The sequence below is a fragment of the Mirounga leonina genome, unplaced genomic scaffold, assembly GCF_011800145.1.
Source record: "Mirounga leonina isolate KUSES-001 unplaced genomic scaffold, KU_Mleo_1.0 Mir_154, whole genome shotgun sequence".
NCBI lineage: Eukaryota > Metazoa > Chordata > Mammalia > Carnivora > Phocidae > Mirounga > Mirounga leonina.
In genome coordinates this window covers 11,825,622-11,845,683 of record NW_023270389.1, presented here as the reverse complement: position 1 = coordinate 11,845,683, position 20,062 = coordinate 11,825,622, and the positions used below count along the sequence as shown (strand labels likewise).

The window sequence follows — 20,062 nt, the reverse complement described above, 5'->3', positions numbered from 1 at the left end:
GCACCCAGGCGCCCCTGATTTCATATACTTCTCATGTGCTCAATGACCTTTCACATTTATTCCGTTTATCTTTATTTTTGCCCGTGAAGCAGGTGAAAATAACATTTTTACCTATACAGATGAACAAACTGGGCCACCGAAAGGTTTGGCTTTATAAGGTTACAAGAAATATAATGAAAAATCAGTCTTCATGTGTAAAGTCCAGGGGTTCTTTCTCTAACTCAGCTATTGAAATGAGAGTCTCTTTTTTTGCATTTGTAGTCTCATTTAGGAATGATATTTTTTAAAACAGTATCCCATTAAGAAAGTAACATGAGTTGTATAAAAATTATAGAAAAATAAAATAACTTTTCAGCAAGAATTGAAGGCCTCGTATATTTTTTGACTGCATATTTTTTCTCAACATTAATAGCTCAGGAATACACTCCGCTTTCTTCTGGGAAATGTCGCTGATTTCAACCCAGAAACAGATTCTGTTCCTGTTAACAATATGTATGTCATAGACCAGTACATGCTGCACTTACTGCAGAATTTAGCAAACAAGGTAAGTATGAATTAATAAGCTCTTGGAAAATAGAAATATCAGTACTGCTGAATGTTGAAATTGGAATTGTGTGCCGGCAGAACAGATACTACTAGAAATAGTAACCATTGCCCTGAGAAGAGTTGTACTTGATAAATTCCACACATTCTAAGGTTGACTTCAGGTATGAAGTCTTAGGATTTCTTTCCTGGTTTTTCAAAAGACTATCAGTACCTGGTGGAAACATAGGCCCAGACTTCCCCTCAGACAACATTTTTCTCTCAAGATCAGCTTTATGTATTTCTCCAAGAAGGAATAAAGTAGGGCCGTATTTTATCTGCAGATGAACCCATCAAAGTATAGAAATAACTGAAATGACTATTCCTATGTGTTTTGTAAGATACTTCTCATTTATATATAAACACAGATAATGTGTTTTCTCAAAAATTGGAAATGTGGTTGCTTCCATGTACCGTTAAGTCAGAGACATGCAGATTTTTGCCCTATTTTACTTTTCAGGCATAAATGAGGGAACATTGGTAACTTGCATTCTTTGCTGTTTTATAATGGTGTAGTTTATCAGCTTAAACCTGATCCCTTCCTTTGATGAGTGTTCTATCTAGTTCCAAGAGTAGAATATTCAGTATTTTCTGACGGTAGTTGAATTGGATACCCAGAAATGTTTGAAAGATCCTCAGTCACTCTTGCATATCTCCTTTTTTGTAGTTGTCTGCCTTTGAAACATATTTTGAAAAGGTACATATTTTGCTCATGATGACTTGCATTTTCGTTGGCTTACCCCAACTTCCAAATTTATTTTGGCTTTTGTCCCCTAGATTACTGATGCATATAAACAGTACGATTTTGGGAAAGTTGTTCGGCTGTTACGAGCATTTTATACCAGAGAGCTCTCTAACTTTTATTTCAGCATAATCAAAGACCGGTATGTATGACTGAATATTAAAATATTCAGCTATTTCTTGAGTGTCTACAGCAAGATGGGTGACATTGTGCAGTTATTAAGAAGTTGGGTTCTCAAGTCAAGTGATAATACAAACCTCATAATGTGATTATGAAAAGAGAGAATGTAAGGAATGTGCTTTGCGCTGTGTTTGAGGAAGTCAGTGCTCAGTAAGGAATAGGTGCCAACACGAGGTGACGAGTATGGTACCTCTTCTCGGGAGTTTGTAAATTTTGAGGAGGAGAGACAAATAGGCACCTGTTACCATGATGACACATCGTGTAGATCAGTGATGCGCTTTTAGAGGAAGGCTTGGTGCTTGGTCTTCACTGATAGCAGCCAGGCCTATGGGAGGGTCGGCCCCAGGCCATCGGCACCTCCAGGACCTTACACGCAGGGATTGGGACTCCCTCTGAACACACTGCTAGGACTGGAAGAGAAGCAGCCGCAGCTAACACCTCCGTCGTCCTCTAACACACGGTTGGCCGTCTCAGCCAGGCAGTGGCTAGGGCACAGCTGCTGAGAGAGGTGCGGAGGAGGGAGGTGGGCTAGAGGACCCAGCCGTACAGTTATGTGACAGTATCTGCTGCTTGAGTCCAGCGGTGCTCCGAACCGTAGCATTCGCCCCGCGGCAGGAAGGAGCCCGCCTGAGGCGCATCCTGCCTCCGCGCCCTTTGTGTATAAAACGTCCCTGCTGAGCACATGCTTCTCGTTCAGGCTCTACTGTGAAGACGCAGGCAACCCCAAACGGCGCTCTTGCCAGACCGCATTAGCTGAAATTTTGGACGTCGTGGTTCGTTCTTTTGCCCCCATTCTTCCTCACTTGGCTGAAGAAGTATTCCAGCACATACCCTACACTGAAGGTAAGGAGTACTTGATGTGTTCCTGAGATGAGAAAGGCCCTTGATGAGGACTGCAACCTCAGATCTCATCTACTTTGTGGAGGGGGTACTTCCTCGTCCACAGTGAGCGCTTTGTGGCAAAACATGTCTTGGTCCTTTAGTCCTTTGCCCTCCTTCATCACGGAGTAGGACGGATTTCAGACAGCCTTCAAGCCACCTTGGGAGTGCATTCTGAAATGTATGGGCAGCTTGACCATACTGCAAAATCAGTTTCTTAAATACCTTTATTAGTGTCTGAAATAATGTTTTAGGTTTTATTGAAACCAAGTGTAGGGCCTTTTAGTGGATATTTTTATAATAGTCTTTGCCCTCTGTATTAAGCTTATAGAAAATTAGGAACTATAGAAATTTAGAAAGAGGGGGCGCCTGGGTGGCTCAGTTGGTTGAGCGACTGCCTTCGGCTCAGGTCATGATCCTGGAGTCCCGGGATCGAGTCCCGCATCGGGCTCCCTGCTCAGCAGGGGGTCTGCTTCTCCCTCTGATCCTCCCCCCTCTCATGTGCTCTCTCTCTCTCTCTCATTCTCACTCTCTCAAATAAATAAATAAATCTTTAAAAAAAAAAAAAGAAAGAAAGAAATTTAGAAAGAGGAGGAAAAGTCCCTCAGAATTTGTCTTACTAGCCAAAGACAACTGTCAATATTGGGCTATTTTTTTCTATTTTATTTTCTTCTAGGCATCCTTTTTTCCTTTGGGATTTTACTATAATATTTTATCCTTTGCTTAAATTTCAAAATGTGAATATAAATGGTAGGCATTTAGAATAGCTCCATAATATTTATTGTAAGTACCAATTCTTGTTTCCCATGAATAGTAAATATTTAATGGTTAGATCTTTCTATACAGTTTGGAATGTATGTAAATTATTTTCACTTATTTTTTATTTTTTTATTACTGTTTTCTTTTTTTCAAAGATGCCCAGAGTGTTTTTCGTACTGGGTGGATCAGAACCAGTTCTGTCTGGAAGAAGCCTGGGTTAGAGGAAGCCATAGAGAGCACTTGCGCCATGAGAGATTCATTTCTTGGGAGCATCCCTGGTAAAAACGCAGCTGAGTACAAAGTCATCCTTGTGATTGAGCCTGGGCTGCTTTTTGAGATAATAGAGGTGAGTATCCGTTTGTTTCTTCGGAAGGGATGTTCGTATCCTACCACTTCACCTGAAATTTGGCTTTTAAAAATCTCTGTATAAGTAAGGTTTTTTTAGTTTAGAGATCTTGTAATCCTGATATTATCACAGGTTCTTTGTTTCCTCCTTCTCTATGCTTCCTTTCCCTTCTACAAAACATGCACTCTGTTGCTACATGCTTTGTAAGTTGGGACAGGGAAGGTGCAACAGAGTCCTATTTGAAATGCAAATCCTCAGGGCTGTTTAGGTAAGTGACAGAAACCGATGACATTATTATTACAATACACAAAAATTGAGGGTTTTGTGTTAAGGATCTAGTTTTCTGAGAATTTTGCCATCTGGACCAGGTTCAAAACAAATCTAAAAAAGATTTCCATCTTTTTCTCAGGAGATTTGAAGAAAATTCATTTGCTCCAGCAAATTACCATGCCATCTCAAAGCATTCCTCCTATTTTTGTTTCCAAAAGAACCACCATCAAGGTTTTCTTCTTGGCATTCTTAATGGTTCATTGGCCACATTGGCTTATAGCTTAACATATTGACTCAGGATTTTTTAATGCTTGAGAAGAGAATTGACAGTATGTTTTTTAAAGTTTTACTGCTATCATAGTTTTCTAAAAATGACCATCTCACTTGGTTGGTATGGCAGTATCGTAGCCAATGAGGTTTATCCGAGGCGCGATTATTGCTGATTGGTTGGTAAGCTCAAGTTCAGTTTTTAGTAATGTAATTAAGATTTGAGGCTTGCAGTCTGTAGGAGATTATTGATCAGACAGCAGATAATTTAAGTAAGATACTCACATTTTAAAATTTATAAGTTGGAAGGCACCTGGGTGGCTGAGTCAGTTTAAGCATCCAACTCTTGATTTTGCCTCAGGTCATGCTCTTGGTCACCCGATCGAGCCCTACGTGGGGCTCGTGCTCAGCATAGAGTCTGAGATTCTCTCTCTGCTTCTCCCTCTGCCCCCCCCCCCGACACTCTCTAAATAAATAATCTTTTTATAAGTTGGGAGGGGTTTGACTCTGACTCCTTTATTTTATGAGCAAGGAAACTGAAGACCACTGAAACTGTGACCTAGCTAAGGCTACCCAGCCTGGTATGGGGCTTTTCTCCTACATGTCTTGTGTCTTCTTGACTTCCTTAGTTCTGAGTAGTTAAGTTAAAAAAAATACAGCTTGTTTGGATCATTTATATTGGAAAAAACACTTTGGGATTTTTAAAAATAATGTATTTTTCTTAGGAATTACACTAGCTGTCAGATGGAGTTCTGAATCTATGAATTACTAATTGCATGAATTTGTTAAAACTAATCTCTTTGAATCTCCTGTTTTTTTCTTGAGTTTTTAAAAATTTCTATTTGAGAGAGTGTGCAAGCAGAGGGAGAGGGGCAGAGGGAGGGAGAGAGAGAGAGACTCTCAAGCAGGCTTCACACTCAGCATGGAGCCCAACTTGGGGCTTGAGCCTGTGACCCTGAGAGCATGACCTGAGCCAAAATCAAGAGTCAGCCACTTAACTGACTAAGCCATTCAGGCGCCTCTGGTTTTGTTTTTTTGGTTTTTTTTTAAAGCAATGTCTGTATTAGCTTATAAACTCATTTTGAAGATCAGAATTACAATGAAAAGTGTAAAAATGCTTATCAAACATCCAACTTTATTGTACTTGAGAATAGCTCTGTGCTTTATTCAGTTGGCACCTTTGGTTTGTGTTGCTAAAAGCAGGTCTATTTAGATAGTATCTTACCACCTCTCCTGATGTGGGAGGCAGGACACAGGGAAAAGCAGTCTGGGCTCTGTGGCTCACAGACCTGGGCTAGAAGTACAGCTCCACCACTTACTGCTTGAGAACTTTGAGTAGTTAACCCTTTGGAACAGGTTTCCTCATTTGGAAAATGGGATAAGAAACACCATGATGATTAGAAATAATGGACATTTAGCATCTAGCATAGTGAAGTGCCTGTCATAGAGCATATTATATAGAGAGCACATACTATATACTATTGCCTGGAAATTTTTAATTAAAACCTTTTATTCTAGGGGCGGCTGGGTGGCTCAGTCGGTTAAGCGGCTGACTCTTGACTTTGGCTCAGGTTGTGATCTCAGGGTCATGGGATCGAATCCCGCATCCAGCTCCCTGCTCATCAGGGAATCTGCATAAGTTTCTCTCCCTCTTTCTCCCTCTGCCCCTCCCCCCACTCACTCACTCTAAAATAAAACTTTCATTCTAATTGATTTAATAGATTAGCTCAGGAGATAAGGGTACTAAAGGGTCACTCACTGAACACAAGAATTTGCAGCGTTAATTCTTCTAACCTCAGTTTGCAGTAAACATTTAGATGGTAACCTTGACATGCTTATTCCCAGATGCTACAAGCTGAGGAGACTTCCAGCACCTCTCAGTTGAATGAACTAATGATGGCTTCCCAGACAACTTTACTCTCTCAGGAACCACGATCAGTAACTACAGATGTAATTGAGCGCAAAGGGACATTCCTGATCAATTTAGAAGGTAAGGAGGAGGGAAAGATAACAGGTGAGATCTGGAGAACAGTGATAATCGTAGGTCGTCTCCAGCTTTGCAGGGGATCAGGTGTGTTCCAAAGGCAGGTATGTTCTTGGAGTACATCTTTTTATGGAAACTGGCCAAGTTTCTAAATCAGCTTTCAGAAGTGTCCTACACGATGATCTTGGGAACACAGGGCTGGTGAGAGGAGAGTGCTTTCCTTCCTGTCCTGTGAATAATGGTCATCGTAGGTGACGTTAGTTGGCCTCACTCAGGATCCTGGTCCTGCCTAGCCTGCCCCTCCCATTGTGGACTTGGAAATTTCTTACTTGCACACCCTATATTAAAAGATTTAGCCAATCTTCATGAAGGGTTAAGGAAGAAGTTTTATGGAACTCATTCCCACCGTGGGATCTCACGAGCAGGCAGTTGGTAGGTATTCAGTAGGGGACTTTTGTCTGCCTACTTCATTCTCAGTGATGGCGTGGAGGCATGGTCACGTAACAGACAATGGCCGCAGGTACTGTGGGGACGGCGACGCTCCCCGTGTTCCTCATGGTTGTTAGGTGCCATCAGGAGGCGGGAGGCTCATTTGTGGGCATCAGTTGAAGTCTGAGGCCTGGAAGCACTGACCCTGTAGTAAAGATCCTCACTTGCTTTTCAAAATGTGAATGTACATTCTCTATATAATGGCTAGAAAATAATTTTCTTCACTGTGTATTATTTAGGCTGAAATCTGAGAGTACTCATAGTGGAGAAATTTTTGTTTTTTTGTCTAAGACAAGGTTTTTTTTTTGTTTTTGTTTTTTTTTAAGAGAGGGGTGTGAAAGAGAGAGGTGGAGGGAGGGGAGGAGGAGAGAGAGCTTGAGAATTGTAAGCAGGCGCCACATCCCACTTGGAGCCTGACCCTGAGATCATGACCTGAGCCGCAATCAAGAGTTGGAATGCTTCACCAACTGAGCCACCCAGGCGCCCCTAAACCAAGAAGGTTTAAGTGGGGACACTGCAGTTGGCACTATAATTTCGCTTTTAAAAAAATTCTTGTCTTGCTGGAGAGGCAGTGTAATTTACCAGCACTGAGCCCGGATGAAGAGCTAGAAGGCCTGCTTTGCCTGGGGAGATCGAGAACTTGTGACTTGGGGAACATCAGTTACCCTCTCACTCAGGGTCTCCGATCCCTCAGCTGTCCTCAGGGGTCAGGGTGTGAGTCCACTGTCACGGCTGTTTACGTAATGTGGCAAATGATGCCGTACTGACCAGCTTTCCCCAGGGGAGGGAGAAAGCTTTGAAAAAGAAACACTGGCAGAACCAGTCAGGAAAGAGAGATACAAGGTGAAAGGCCTGTCAGTCTTCCTGTATCTTTCTCTCACAGGTGGGGATATTCGTGAAGAGTCTTCCTATAAGGTAATTGTCATGCCAACTACCAAAGAAAAATGCCCACGTTGTTGGAAGTACACGGCTGAGTCTTCAGATGCACTCTGCCCCCGATGCACGGAAGTGGTGAGTGGAAAGTAAGAGCCACTCGGCCGTCGACAGCTCTCTGAGCAGGAGCACCCTGCGAGCACCGAACGCGAGTTCAGAGGGACTGTTCACAACACTGCAAAGAGGAAAGCCTAGGTTTAGGTAATGAATGGAAGAGTAAATGGTGGAGGATAAGGGTCAAATTTCAGAATTACAAGTTTTTTCTGTAGCAGATAAAAAATAATGTGTGTGTATATATATATATACATGCAGAAAAATACAAATATGCAGATGGGTCTCGATATATCCATAATGGATTTATTCAGAACAGAGACACTGGGTATGTTTGACTTTAAATGTGGCTGACCAGAAAATGTTTTCTATTTTATAAAGCTTCTTGACTCCATATTTAAGTTCTGTAACGTCTAAAAATAAAGGCATCTGGAAATTTACTGATACTGAAGTTGTAAAAATCAAGTAAAAAATAGTCTTGAAGGAGAATGGCAAGAAGTGTGTTTCCCTTAAGAGACAGAGTGATTTCATTCTGCCTTACTAGATTTCATACTGCCTTACCTTTTCACAACAGCTAGGTTTTTTGTGTGCATTAGAAAGAAAACATCACCAAACTTGTTATTCTCATACAAGAGGGAAAAGAAAATCTTAATACTGGTATTTATGAATGTTGAAACAACATGAAAGCTGAAAATTTATTTCACTAATATACATAAGTTCACAACACTGGACACAGAAAATAGAAGTATGTACAGAATGTCACTACTTACAGTACATTACAATAGATAACAGCATTTTATAAACAATTCAGTATTGGATTAAAACCTTTCTAGGGATGGCTAATTCTATTCAGCAGAAATCTAACTTTTAGAAGCCCAAAAAATTCATTTCTGTCAGGGTGAGGGAGGGCTTTCAGTGTTGCCATGGAGTACTTTAAAAAGATTTGTCTCAAATGAAATGAACCACAGCAACTCAATAAGTGAACATTATATTCCATGTAAGCTTAATATTATTAAATCTGTTTTAAGTTGTAATTAACCACTTAAAAAAAAAGCAATTTAAATGTAACAGTGCTTACTTGTACCTTAGACAAATTTTTATAACAAAGAGTGAAACTCTCTCCGTTTCTTATTTTTCTTTTTGCAAAAGTATGAAGCATTTAGAAAGTTGGTGATGTGTTCCTCTTCACCTACGTTTATCTGGCTCTTCTAGTTCTACATTTAAACATAACCTGTAATGTAGAAGTTACGATTATTTGAACACTTCTGTTTTTCTTCAGCATTATAAAGTGGAATTTAACAAGGTACAGATGCCTGTTTAATGTTAATGAAGAAAGGTGTCAGGGGAGCGGGCAGTTCTCGCTAGGAAAACACTACTGTTTCTGGCTTCCCATCAGAAAGTGCAGCATACCTTTGTTTTAGAAATCACCCATCCCACATACAATTTAATTCCTTTATTTGTGGCTCTTTCTTGGTACAGAATGTATACACAGGTATTTTCTTCTCTCAGATTTTAAAATGCCTTGATGAAATAGTAAAATATTTCACTGCTTTTCTTAACCATATAGCTCAGAATTCAATTTTAAAATTCTTTGCACGGTAAACTTTAGGATCACAAAGGTAACTACAGATTTGTAATTCAGTGATCTGTTATGGTCCTGTGAACCATATTTCAGCTTATTAATATTCTCAACAATCCCCAGATCTGTGTGTCCTACGAGAATACGTTTAACCAGCTTTATTATCTAACATGTTTGTTTATCAGATACCCCCCTTCCCCCAAAAGTGATAATCGAATCAAAGTGAGGATGTAAAGTTTCTTTGACCAGCCTCCAACATTCATAACTACTTTCAGAGTATGTAGAAAAATCACAGGAAGAACGAATCTTTTAGAATGCATATAACACGTGACTAGATAAAGCTAGACAGGTTTACAAGAACTCATAGGACCGTGTCTGGATGGGCCAGTGGGGATCCCAGCAGAGGCGGGAGGCTGGACTAGCATAAGGTCCTTTTCGGTGCTGCTACTGAACACGGTGTGCGCCTCGGTCAGATTGACAGGCCCTCACCCAAATACCCAAGACCTCTTAAAACTTTATCTTTCAAGATTTTTAAATTAAACAGTAATTATTAAGTTCTAGACAAGTCTTATTTGGATGTCATCTTTTAGTTAAAAATAATTTAAATTGGGATATCCTCAAACATGAGAATTTTTTCTTCATATCCTTGAGGGGCATACTCCTCAGCTTTATACAGTTGATAACGTTGGCTTCTTACAAGTAAGTGAAGCAACAAACTTCCGTATCACAATGAGTTACTATGAATAACAATCGTGATCCATGACCGAGAGCAGTAATTGCACTGCATGGCTACATTCCAAAGATCTACCCTAATAAATATTTGGTATTTGTAGAGCTCAAAACACTTTGTTTACAGAGTTTTGGTTAATCTGGTTTTAATCAACAAGTAATTATTCAGCACTTGGACTGCTCTAGGCACTCTAGGGTACAAAATTAGTTGTATTTTATTCCCTCAACCCAGCTGTGAGGTAGGTTTGCAAAGCTACAATATCACTAGGCCTTTACTGTTCCCAAGAACAGATAACGTTACCATATCCCAGAAGCAGACATTTCTAAACACTTGTAGGAAAGATAAACTGGACTTAAATTTTTAGCATCTTTGCCTTTTTTTAAAACATAAATTTTACAAGATAATACATTTTTACAATGACCTGATGTGGATACAACTTCGAATCTTGGCAAAAAGTAAATCTTAACTTATATCGTACTTAATTTTGCTGTGTTGCTTGCGTCTCAGAATCTCAGTTTTGGCAAGGACAACAGGTTAAGGGTTCTAATGTTTAGTGTCCCTTCTGATGAATACGATGATCTCGAACCCATTCCTCCTCCAAAGCAAGGTCATCCTCCTCCGGTGGCGGCAGCATAAACCTCTGGGAAAGAACCTGTCCGCATCCAGAGCTCCAGGCGGCAGCCCAGGATGTTGGATTTAAGCATGCCAACAAAAGCGAGTGGGATGTTTCTCTAATTTTACTGATGGAGACTATACATGAACACATCTGAAATTTAATTACAGTAACATTTCGAGTACGAAATATAGAATCTGGTAAGAACATAATCTGTAAATTATAACCCATTTGAAATAGCAAAGTTTACCCATAAAGCTATTGAAGTGCTTAAATTAGAAATAAACAGTAAAACATCTGTGTTAGTAATTAATGGTATCATTGATATTTGTTTATATTTTATCTTCAATATTAACCAAAGGAGTGGAATTTAGCCAGGACTGCACTTTTAAAAAGTAGTATGTATTTTTATTCATTTTACAAAAGAAAAAAGACATACTCCCTCCATCAAATTCCAGATCTTACTATGTAAAATTACCATGCACTAATTCATGTTCTAGTCACACAATTTGAGACCGTTTTCGTTAGGGTAGGTGTCATAAAGAAGGGATAGATACGGCTTCCACAGCTTCAATGAGGTGTAAGGCTAAGCTATACTGCCCGTGGTTTTCTGGTAAAAGCTCGATGACTTTATTTACTAGTTTAGCTGTCGTTGCAATTGGCACTTCTGTGTTTTGAAGATCTTGGGGGTTCTGCAAATGGGACACAAAAATAATCAGTTACATACAACAGTAATCGTTACTCACTTAAGAGTTGTCAGGATAGTTCTTTCCCAGTAAGAATTCTTCAGAACGAACTTAAGCTCCTAATTTAAATTTTCTCCTTAACTGTTACTAAATACGCCTTTAAGAAACCATCCAGTGACCCGACCGATCTCACGCGCTCCTACTTACCATGGCTTTCAGCCAAGTGCAGAGCGTGGGGGGAAGTCGGGCCAGCAGCTCCATTCCTCCTCTCGTCTGGGCGTGCAGGAGCGCGTGAGCCAGTCTCTGCCCTGTTAACACCAGCAGCTGCGAGGCGAGGACCTCCTTGTCGTGCACCTGGAGACTGGCCTGAGGAAAGGAGCACGGACAAGTGTGCATGGGGTAAGAGTTGGCAGAGGTACTTAGTCTAGGAACGGCTTTGCCAGTGAAGAGTCTAGTTCACTTCTGAGCTGCGGCCATGTATACAACCAAAGAAAAAAGGTCCAAATCAAATTGAGCGTTCAAAATTCAAATTTCTGCCCACTACCGAATTTTTCTTATCCCCTAATATCTCGATGCAATGTGACACTAAGAGTCATTTTTTAAGTTTCTGGCAAAGGGAATTCAATCACATCATGACTGCTTAAAACCTTCTAAGGGCTTCTGAATACAGACGGACTGTGCGCTGGGAGACACTGGACGTAACTCCTGCCCACCTCCGCACCTCCTCTCCGACGTCTTCATCCTCACTCACTGCGTATGGTCCCCCACACCGGCCCTCTAGCCTTGGCCCCTGTACTTCCATCATTTCCGCCTCGAGCACTGTCGGCCCAGTTTCCTGCGCGACGGGCTGCATCTCATCCTTGGGGGCTCAGTTCAGCTGTCCCCTCCGACCACCGTATTGTAGCTCCTGCTGATTCCCGTGGTCCCGTTTCTCTTCACAGCGCTTCTCACCCCGTACGAAATGTAGCACGCTTGCGGCGCCGCAGCCTCGGGTCAGGATCTCAGAGTCGTGAGATCGAGCCCTGCGTCAGGCTCGGTGCTGGGCAGGGAGCCTGCTTAAGTTTCTCTCTCTCCTTCTCCCTCTGGTCCCGACCCACCTCCCCCGCTTGCATGATCTCAAAAAAAAAAAAAAAAAAAAAAAAAAAATTCAGCATGCTTTTCTGCTCCTACCAGCAGACTGTCAGTTCCATGAGGAAGGAATCCTGTCTGTTCTGGGTACCACTATGTCCCTTTGCATAGAACAAGCCTGGCACACTGTCGGAGTTTATTAAACACAGGCCAGAAACAGGAATTTGGTTACACTTTTATATTTAATATTCTGTTGTTTTTGTGCCTAGAAGTCCTAACAAAAGGAAAAGCAAAAAGCTCTACCGGAGACCTTATGGATTCTTTTTTTTTTTTAAGATTTTATTTATTTATTTGACAGAGACACAGCGAGAGAGGGAACACAAGCAGGGGGAGTGGCAGAGGGAGAAGCAGGCTTCCCGCCAAGCAGGGAGCCCGATGTGGGGCTCGATCCCAGGACCCCGGGATCATGACCTGAGCCGAAGGCAGACGCTTAACGACTGAGCCGCCCAGGCGCCCCGACCTTATGGATTCTTTACTCCAACCATAATTTCTGTGACTTGAGCCCCCACCTCACACTCAGAGGGTGACATTACCTCTTCTCCTAAGTGGTCCGCACCGTAGTTGTAGAGCTCCACCACGTAATGCCTTCGAACCACATCTTCACTAACTTGAAGGTGATGAGCCAAATCCACAGCTAGAACTGGCCAATCTTGGTCTTTCCCAAAAGGAGTGGTCGGTGCCTCTTCTGGGGACTCTCTGTCCTTCACGACTGAATGCTGAGCCTGGACGGCCGCACTAACGACTTTCAGTAAGAACTTGCCGACGGAGAAGGACACAGCACCGTCAGTATGCATCATTAAACAACGTCTAAATCACAGTAATTGGCTTTCCTGTCAGTGAGGGTGGCTTTTCCGTGGAAATTATTTATCAAAAAGGAACGTATAATTGAAAGGGAAATTAGCTTTCAAGAATACTTTGGAAGTGGTCATTCTTCGAGGCCAGCTAAATTTTTCATTTCCTACTTTCTTCTGAGAGACAAAAATAAAATCCGGTAACTATAACTTACCTGTTGTCGTACAGAAATAAAATTTGGATCCATTTCCCCACTAGGTAATAACTGAATTGAAGTTAGGTCTTTGAAGAATGCATTTTTCCCCTAAAGAGAAAGAAAAGACCAAGAAAACGGCTAAGTATGGATTATTATTAAGCGAAGGACAGAAAGATTTTAAAAAATTAAGCCATCTAATTAGTAACTCATGGTTGATTCTACTTGAACAGTAACATTTTAGAACTTTATTAATTTTTTTAACAATTATCTCGTATGTGGTAGGCAGCCTTTGAGGTCTGGCCCCGCTTCCTCCTGGTACGCATGCCTTGTGTCGTCCGTCCCCGCCCCGCTCCTTGAGAGGGGGCCGGACTCGCTGCTGGCGGACAGAATTAGGCGGACGCTAGCGCTGCTTTGAAGATTAGATGCAGAAGGGCTGTAGCTTCTGCCCTGGGTGCTCCTGTTCACTCTTACTTGCCGTGAGGGAAGCCGGCTGCCATGGTGTGACCTGCCCTATTTTGGGAGTGGTGCCTATGGCGAGAAGAGTCTTGCCTGCCATGTAAGCCTGCAGGTGGATCCTCCCGCCGCCCCCAGTGGGGGCTTGAGATGGGACTGCAACCCTGGCTGAAACCCTAACTGCAGACTCAGGAGAGACTCTGAGCCAGAGGCACTTAAATAAGGGGCGACACACATTCCCAACCCACAAAATGTGGCTTTCAGCCACTAAATTTTGAGGTAATTATGCAGTAACCAATAACTAAGACCTAGCATGTACTCCGCATCCTTTTAAACACACTTCCTCAACTGTCTGCAGACACCCTGTTTAAGAGAACAGACGTGTATCTGAAGACCCAAAGCAGAACATCAGAAAGTTGGATTTCAGAAGTTCCTTGGAAGGAAATGTAACACGGAGCAAAGAGCACCAGCCTTGGGAAGTTGGGAAGGCCCAGGCTCTCGTCCCAGGCCTCCCACTTCCTGCTAGGCCATCTGGGTTTACAGACGACCCCATCGTCTGGGCTGCTGTGTTTTGCCCCGCAGTCACCCCGGGTACCTTCTAATGGACTTCCTAGACCCAACTATCTAGGACTGTAGGTCACCTAGTGTGACTGCCAGTTAGGATAAAGCTCCTCATCCTTTAGTGCACTGCAAATTGGACATCAGGGGCTGAAAGTTTTTCCACAGGGGCGCCCCCATGGGTGGCTCAGTCGGTTGAGCGTCTGCTTTCGGCTCAGGTCATGATCCCGGGGTCCTGGGATCAAGCCCCGCGTCGGGCTCCCTGCTCAAAGGGGAGTCTGCTTCTCCCTCTACCCTTCCCCCCCGGCTCTCTCCCCCATCTCAAATAAATAAATAAAATCTTAAAAAAAAAAGTTTTGCCACATACTCACACATAGTCTGTTACCCTGTAGTTTCCGCCCGGTGGTCTTAGTTATTATAAGGGGCTGCTCTACATGGGGGCCTTTGGGGTGGGGGATGTGTATGCACATCTGTAACACCATTTGGTATTTACTACACTGCAGACACTGCTAAGCCCTTCATGTGCAGTATGTCGCTTCACCCTCACGACAACCACAAGGTAGGCCCTGGAATGAGCACTTCTGAATGAGGCAGCGGAGGCGAGGGGATACGCAGGAAGACTCACTGGCCTAGTCCACGGCAGGGCAGGGTCCTGATTCACTAGCCACACCGCACTGCCTGTCTGCATGAGTCTCAGGCGGGCTCCGGCACCGCAGCACGATATGGGCTGAGACCGCCGTGCTTGTCCAGTTCTGGATGTGTTCAGTTTCACAAACTCCCTTTTTGGGGGGAGGACTGAGCTAGGCACTTCGTTTTGGGTTTTCTTTTAAAAAACAAAACAAAAAACTCGGGGTCTAGTGATGGAGAGGAATGGATGGATATGATTTAAGGAAGAATCGACAAGAATGACTTATAGTCAATGTGGGGCTTGAAGGGAAGTTTCAAGAACTTCAAGGTTTCCCATCTGCGCCATAACACAAGCAAGCACCCACCCTGCCGGGGGTTTAGGAGGAACAGCGGTTTAGGTCAAGGGCGGGGGGGCTGAGGGGTGGAGGTGTGTTAGATAGGAGGTGTCTGAAGTCACACGGCCCATCCGAAGAGAGACAGCTGATAGAAATACACGCTTCGGGGGCGTGCAGTTGGTTAAGGGTCCGACTCTTGATTTCGGCTCAGGTCATGATCTCAGGGTCGTGAGATCAAGCCCTGTGTCGGGCTCTCTGCTCAGAGCAGAGGCTGCTTGAGGATTCTCTCTCTCTCTCACCCCCCGACCCCCGCCCTTCCTGCTCGCGCTCATGCACTTTCTCTCAAGTAAATAAATCTTAAAAAAAAAAAGAAAAAAAGGAAAAATACACTTCAAATTCAGGTGACAGGTCGGGCCTGGAGATACCCAGGAGGGAGAAAATGGGTCTACCCGAGAATATGCAGAACGAGAACGGCAGACAGCTGACAGGGCAAGACTCTGGAACCGGAAGAGTTACGGGAAGCCAGAATTACAGGCAGCCTGGTAGAGAACAGCGAGCAGAGAGCCCCCAGCGAGTGACCCCATACACATCCCAGAAGCACTGAGCAACCTGGATTACAGAAGACAATCCTGCCTATCGTCCCGCCCGCGCCTGCTCAGCCCTCGGCTCCGAGACGGCTCTCAAGGCCTCCGAGGTCCTCACCTTACTATCGAAGAGTGAGAGTGGCTTCACGGCCTTCAGAGAAAACCTCATAACGGCATAGAGGACGGAGCAGAGGACGGAATGGTGCTCCACCAGCGGGTAGTGGACGTGCTTCTGCTCCAGGGCCAGCTCCACTATGGAGGTCGGTCCTTCGACCGTGAGCCACGCGTCCTCCGTATCCAGGACAGGCGCTTGCATTTCATCCCGGCTAACGTCGGCCTGCACGTTTGGAGAATTCAGAATTGGAGAAATACGAGCTTGCAAATAAATATCTTAATGCGCTTACGAGGAGGAAAGTGCAAACCCCTTTTCTCCCCAGACCCCCAAGTGACAACAAAAAATCAAATCTAATTCTTCATAAGAAACCACTATTTGGGGGGCTTAAGTCAAAACTCAGAAACGAATAGATGAAAAAAACCTCTTTCTAGAGTCCTTTCTTAAGTCCAATGATTTTAAAAACGCTTAATATCTTAGCGACGGTTCAGAATGAAAATAGACCTCTTCTACCTCCATCAAAGTCTGAAGAAGATCCAAGCAGGAGCCAAGGAAAGAGGTCATTGCTGTGTCACTCATCCCCACATCCTGTTCGTAAAAAGGAACACGATTAGCACCTGCAGCAAAACTGTTAGAGGTACCACCAGAAAAATCAAAAACAACACAGCACACCTGAGCAACGGACACTACGCTGGACAGACGGGCAAGAATTTGAAAGTCAAGGCATTGGCACATTTTAATTTCTTTCCTGAGATTCAATGGATTTTAAAATTAGGCTTTAAAAAAGATGGTACCGCTTCATAAAAGCTGGTGGTGTTCATGTATCGTAAAGACGTGGCATCATCAGTCGCCACAGATCATGGCGCTGCTGGTCTCGGGCGAGCTCCCTAAGGCACGCTAACCACGGTACGTGGTCAGATGCCACATGGCAGCCCGATCTGAGAAGTCGTCAGGAAACAGCCCGGTCTGGCTGCAGAGCGCCCTTCAGGGACGGAACTGAACCTTCTCAACAAAACTGGAATCCCCAAGCCTGTGAGCTAAAGACCACCCTCATGCTGTGGGCAACAGGTAATTCCCATGGACTCCAAGGTGCCCCTGCATTCACCACCTTCTTTAAACCAACAACCAGGAAATCCCTCACATCCTAAGTACTTCATCCTGTGTCATTCACTGTGTGTGTGTGTGTGTGTGTGTGCGCGCGCGCGCGCACTGTCCCAACCACTCTCAAGAGCACAGCATCAGAAATCCCCCACAGTGGGGTTGTCAGGACTATGGGCCTAGCATGGCCGGATTCACGTGTCCCAGAATTTCCTAAGGTGTCTGTAATAAGAGTATTTCAAAGTTCGGAGCAAAAGTGCTAACTTTTGCTTAATCACCGGCCTCAAACAGAAGCCCAGTATCCGTGGGCTGGAATCTTATTGAAGACCATTTGTACGATGGTTATTACATAAAGTAGCTAAAATTCCCTCATGAATCTGCTTCCATGGGACACTGGGTGCTGCAGTTACAAATTTCTAGTTGGAAGCTATCTGACAATCTGGAAAGGTAAATTAAAATTGGCCACAGTTCACGACCAGTTTCCTTAACATCGTATTGTCCTTCCATGTTTCTCATCTCCTGATAGGTCGTCAAAATGGTAAAAGGCAAAGTCCAGGGCGCCTGGGTGGCTCAGTTGGTTAAGCGACTGCCTTCGGCTCAGGTCATGATCCCGGAGTCCCGGGATCGAGTCCCGCATCGGGCTCCCTGCTCGGCAGGGAGTCTGCTTCTCCCTCTGACCCTCCTCCCTCTCATGCTCTCTGTCTCTCATTCTCTCTGTCTCAAATAAATAAATAAAATCTTTAAAAAAAAAAAAAAAAAAGGCAAAGTCCAGCCCTGCAGTGAGTAAGGCGCTACATAAGGTGCAGGACGGACAGCTCCGCATCTAATTAAGGGAGATTCACTTACCCTTCGGCATAGCCTGTCCTTTGGTGATTTTCCAACCTAAGAACGGGATGCAAAATACTATAGTTATTTAACAATTTAAATAAAAAGGCATTACTATGGTACTATAGGAAGTAAAAAAGTAAGCAAATTAAAAAAAATAAACTCAGCTATAAATAAATGCTGGTTCTACTCATTTATTACATAGTGCAATTAACTTTGTGGTGGAACTTAAAAATATATTATGAAAAATATATCACTGGGCTCACAAAATAATCCTTTTCAAAAATAATATTTTTGAATTAAAAAAAAAAACAACTCTAAAAATCTGCTCCTCACTTTGTACAAATAACTGTTGCCTTCAAGTCCAGAACCAAACTCAAGGCTATGAATAAAGAGCAGCTGAGAGTTTTGCTTGTTGATAAAGATACACAATAATGTTAAATGGTCAGAAAAAAGGAAAAACAATCTGGTGCGGACAGAAGTCATGTTCCTAGCTCAGAAAACAGGATGATTTTCTCGATTCATAAGTGCTTGGTGAGTTCTACTGCATACTTTATACAACATGGTAATAAGCAGGAGATGAAGTTCTGCTCTTCGGGAACATGGCTTGATAAGAATTCCCAGGAGGCAGGAGATCGATCAGGGCAGACGGGACTCCAGCACCAAGGACTCTTTGCCTCGCTGCCTCTCCCTGAGATCACTGCAATGGCCTTCAAACAACCACACTCGGTCCATCCCAATCCCAACATGTTTCACCGCTGCCAGAATCATCTTTTAAAATGCAAATCTGAACGTATCATTCCTCTGCTTACAACTGCCCCAGTGTCTTTAAGATAAAATCACAGCTACCACTTACTGAGCCCTCACACTAGGGGCCAGACCCTATGCTGGGCAGTTTACACAGAGTGTTAGAAAACCCCAAATCCACAGTCCGCACGGGAAATACTCCATGCTCTGCTTCCCGCTCCTTCCTCCGGCCTGTGCTTCCAGCACATGAAGCTCCTCGCAGCTCTGAGCCAAACACGGATTCTGCTGGAATACGTCTCCTCCTCACCCACAGCTTCCCATTGACTCACGCATCCTCCACAATTCAGCTCAGAAGCCTTCCCTTTGTCTCGTTACTTACTTCCTCTTCTCAGTCCCCAAAGCACCCTATTTACCTTTTGGACTGTGAGTCCCTGGAGGGCAGGGGCTGGGACTTGCAACTCCGCAACCACAGCACCTAATTAGCACAGTCCTTGGCACATAAGAGATACTTACAATAAATATTTATCGAATGAATCATCAAAACTCTCTGCGTCCTCGTTCAGGACTGTTTAAATTCAAGTCCACGTTGTGAGGCTCAAGAATATCGATGTGAGAACGGTTCAAACCACGGTGACACCACCTGAAAAGCTTCGCACGCCCTACTCTTCTCCCGGAAGACGGCAGCCGGAGGGGAAGGAGAACGCAAGGCCCGCAGCAAGGCCGAAAGGAGCGAGTTGGGGGGAAAAAACACCGAAGCGGGCCAGGAAGGTGAGCACACGGGGAAAAACCAGGTTTAACTAGAAAAACGTGTTACCAGTAACAGCAAAGAAAGCATTTTCAGGGGAGCGGTGGCCCAAAGTGGGTCTGAATGTAGTGCTCATGGTTTAGGAATGTCTGTCCATGTACATTTGAAAGAACATGCCGTCATTATGGTGGTAACTCCCCTCACATCCGCTTACCTGATGCTGCTTACATCTTGCCGGGCCTGGGAACACACTGACCAGGGCCCCCCTGGGGTGCCCAGCTGGGGGGCGGCGGCTAGTCCTGTGCCCACGTGCGATGTCTGTTCCTAACGCTACTTAGGCTGCCTGTCATATGTAATAATGGAATGATGTCACTTAATTAACTGATAAAATGTGAGTGAGGAAAAAAAAGAGTTGTTATACGAACACCAGGTTGAGTGCTTTAAAAAGCTGTACGGAGTAGCTGACTCCTAGCTCTACTGGAGGAGATGCAGAGGAAGCAACTACAAAGATGAGGGCATAAATTTTTAAATCTAAAGATTTTGTACTGAGACTGCATCACCACTTTATAAAGAAACAGGATCTAGAAATCACACGCAAGGCATCAGCGGTGAGTTTTCTGTAGGAAAACCAAAGAAGGACGGCAGCTGACCCCATTCAAAGAAAATACCTTGGTCCTACACCCAAAGATTGATGAGTTAACTATACATTTGTACACTTTAATTAAAAATAAGGTGCAAATCCTTCCCTCAATCAAGCACAAATGTCACTCTC

General features: G+C 43.7%; 2 protein-coding genes across 6 annotated transcripts in view; one reads left to right on the top strand and one right to left on the bottom strand.

Moving 5' to 3' along the window:
* IARS2 (isoleucyl-tRNA synthetase 2, mitochondrial) overlaps window positions 1-7,971 on the top strand; it is a 53,560-nt gene extending 45,589 nt beyond the window's left edge. Inside the window, exons 18-23 of the mRNA XM_035010101.1 lie at window positions 413-544; window positions 1,360-1,466; window positions 2,202-2,347; window positions 3,298-3,488; window positions 5,871-6,015; window positions 7,382-7,971. Of these exons, the coding sequence (XP_034865992.1) occupies window positions 413-544; window positions 1,360-1,466; window positions 2,202-2,347; window positions 3,298-3,488; window positions 5,871-6,015; window positions 7,382-7,524 (864 nt within the window). The 3' untranslated portion in view covers window positions 7,525-7,971. The remainder of the gene's footprint in view (window positions 1-412; window positions 545-1,359; window positions 1,467-2,201; window positions 2,348-3,297; window positions 3,489-5,870; window positions 6,016-7,381) is intronic.
* Window positions 7,972-8,142: 171 nt separating this feature from the next.
* RAB3GAP2 (RAB3 GTPase activating non-catalytic protein subunit 2) overlaps window positions 8,143-20,062 on the bottom strand; it is a 96,652-nt gene continuing 84,732 nt past the window's right edge. For 4 of the 5 annotated variants that reach the window (XM_035010096.1, XM_035010099.1, XM_035010100.1 and 1 more), the window contains 7 exons: window positions 17,820-17,855; window positions 16,380-16,463; window positions 15,882-16,100; window positions 13,225-13,314; window positions 12,752-12,973; window positions 11,298-11,456; window positions 8,143-11,096 (listed from right to left, as the gene is read on the bottom strand). In XM_035010096.1, coding sequence (XP_034865987.1) covers window positions 10,941-11,096; window positions 11,298-11,456; window positions 12,752-12,973; window positions 13,225-13,314; window positions 15,882-16,100; window positions 16,380-16,463; window positions 17,820-17,855 — 966 coding nt within the window. In that variant the 3' untranslated portion in view covers window positions 8,143-10,940. The remainder of the gene's footprint in view (window positions 11,097-11,297; window positions 11,457-12,751; window positions 12,974-13,224; window positions 13,315-15,881; window positions 16,101-16,379; window positions 16,464-17,819; window positions 17,856-20,062) is intronic. The other variant, XM_035010097.1, reaches the window with a different exon arrangement.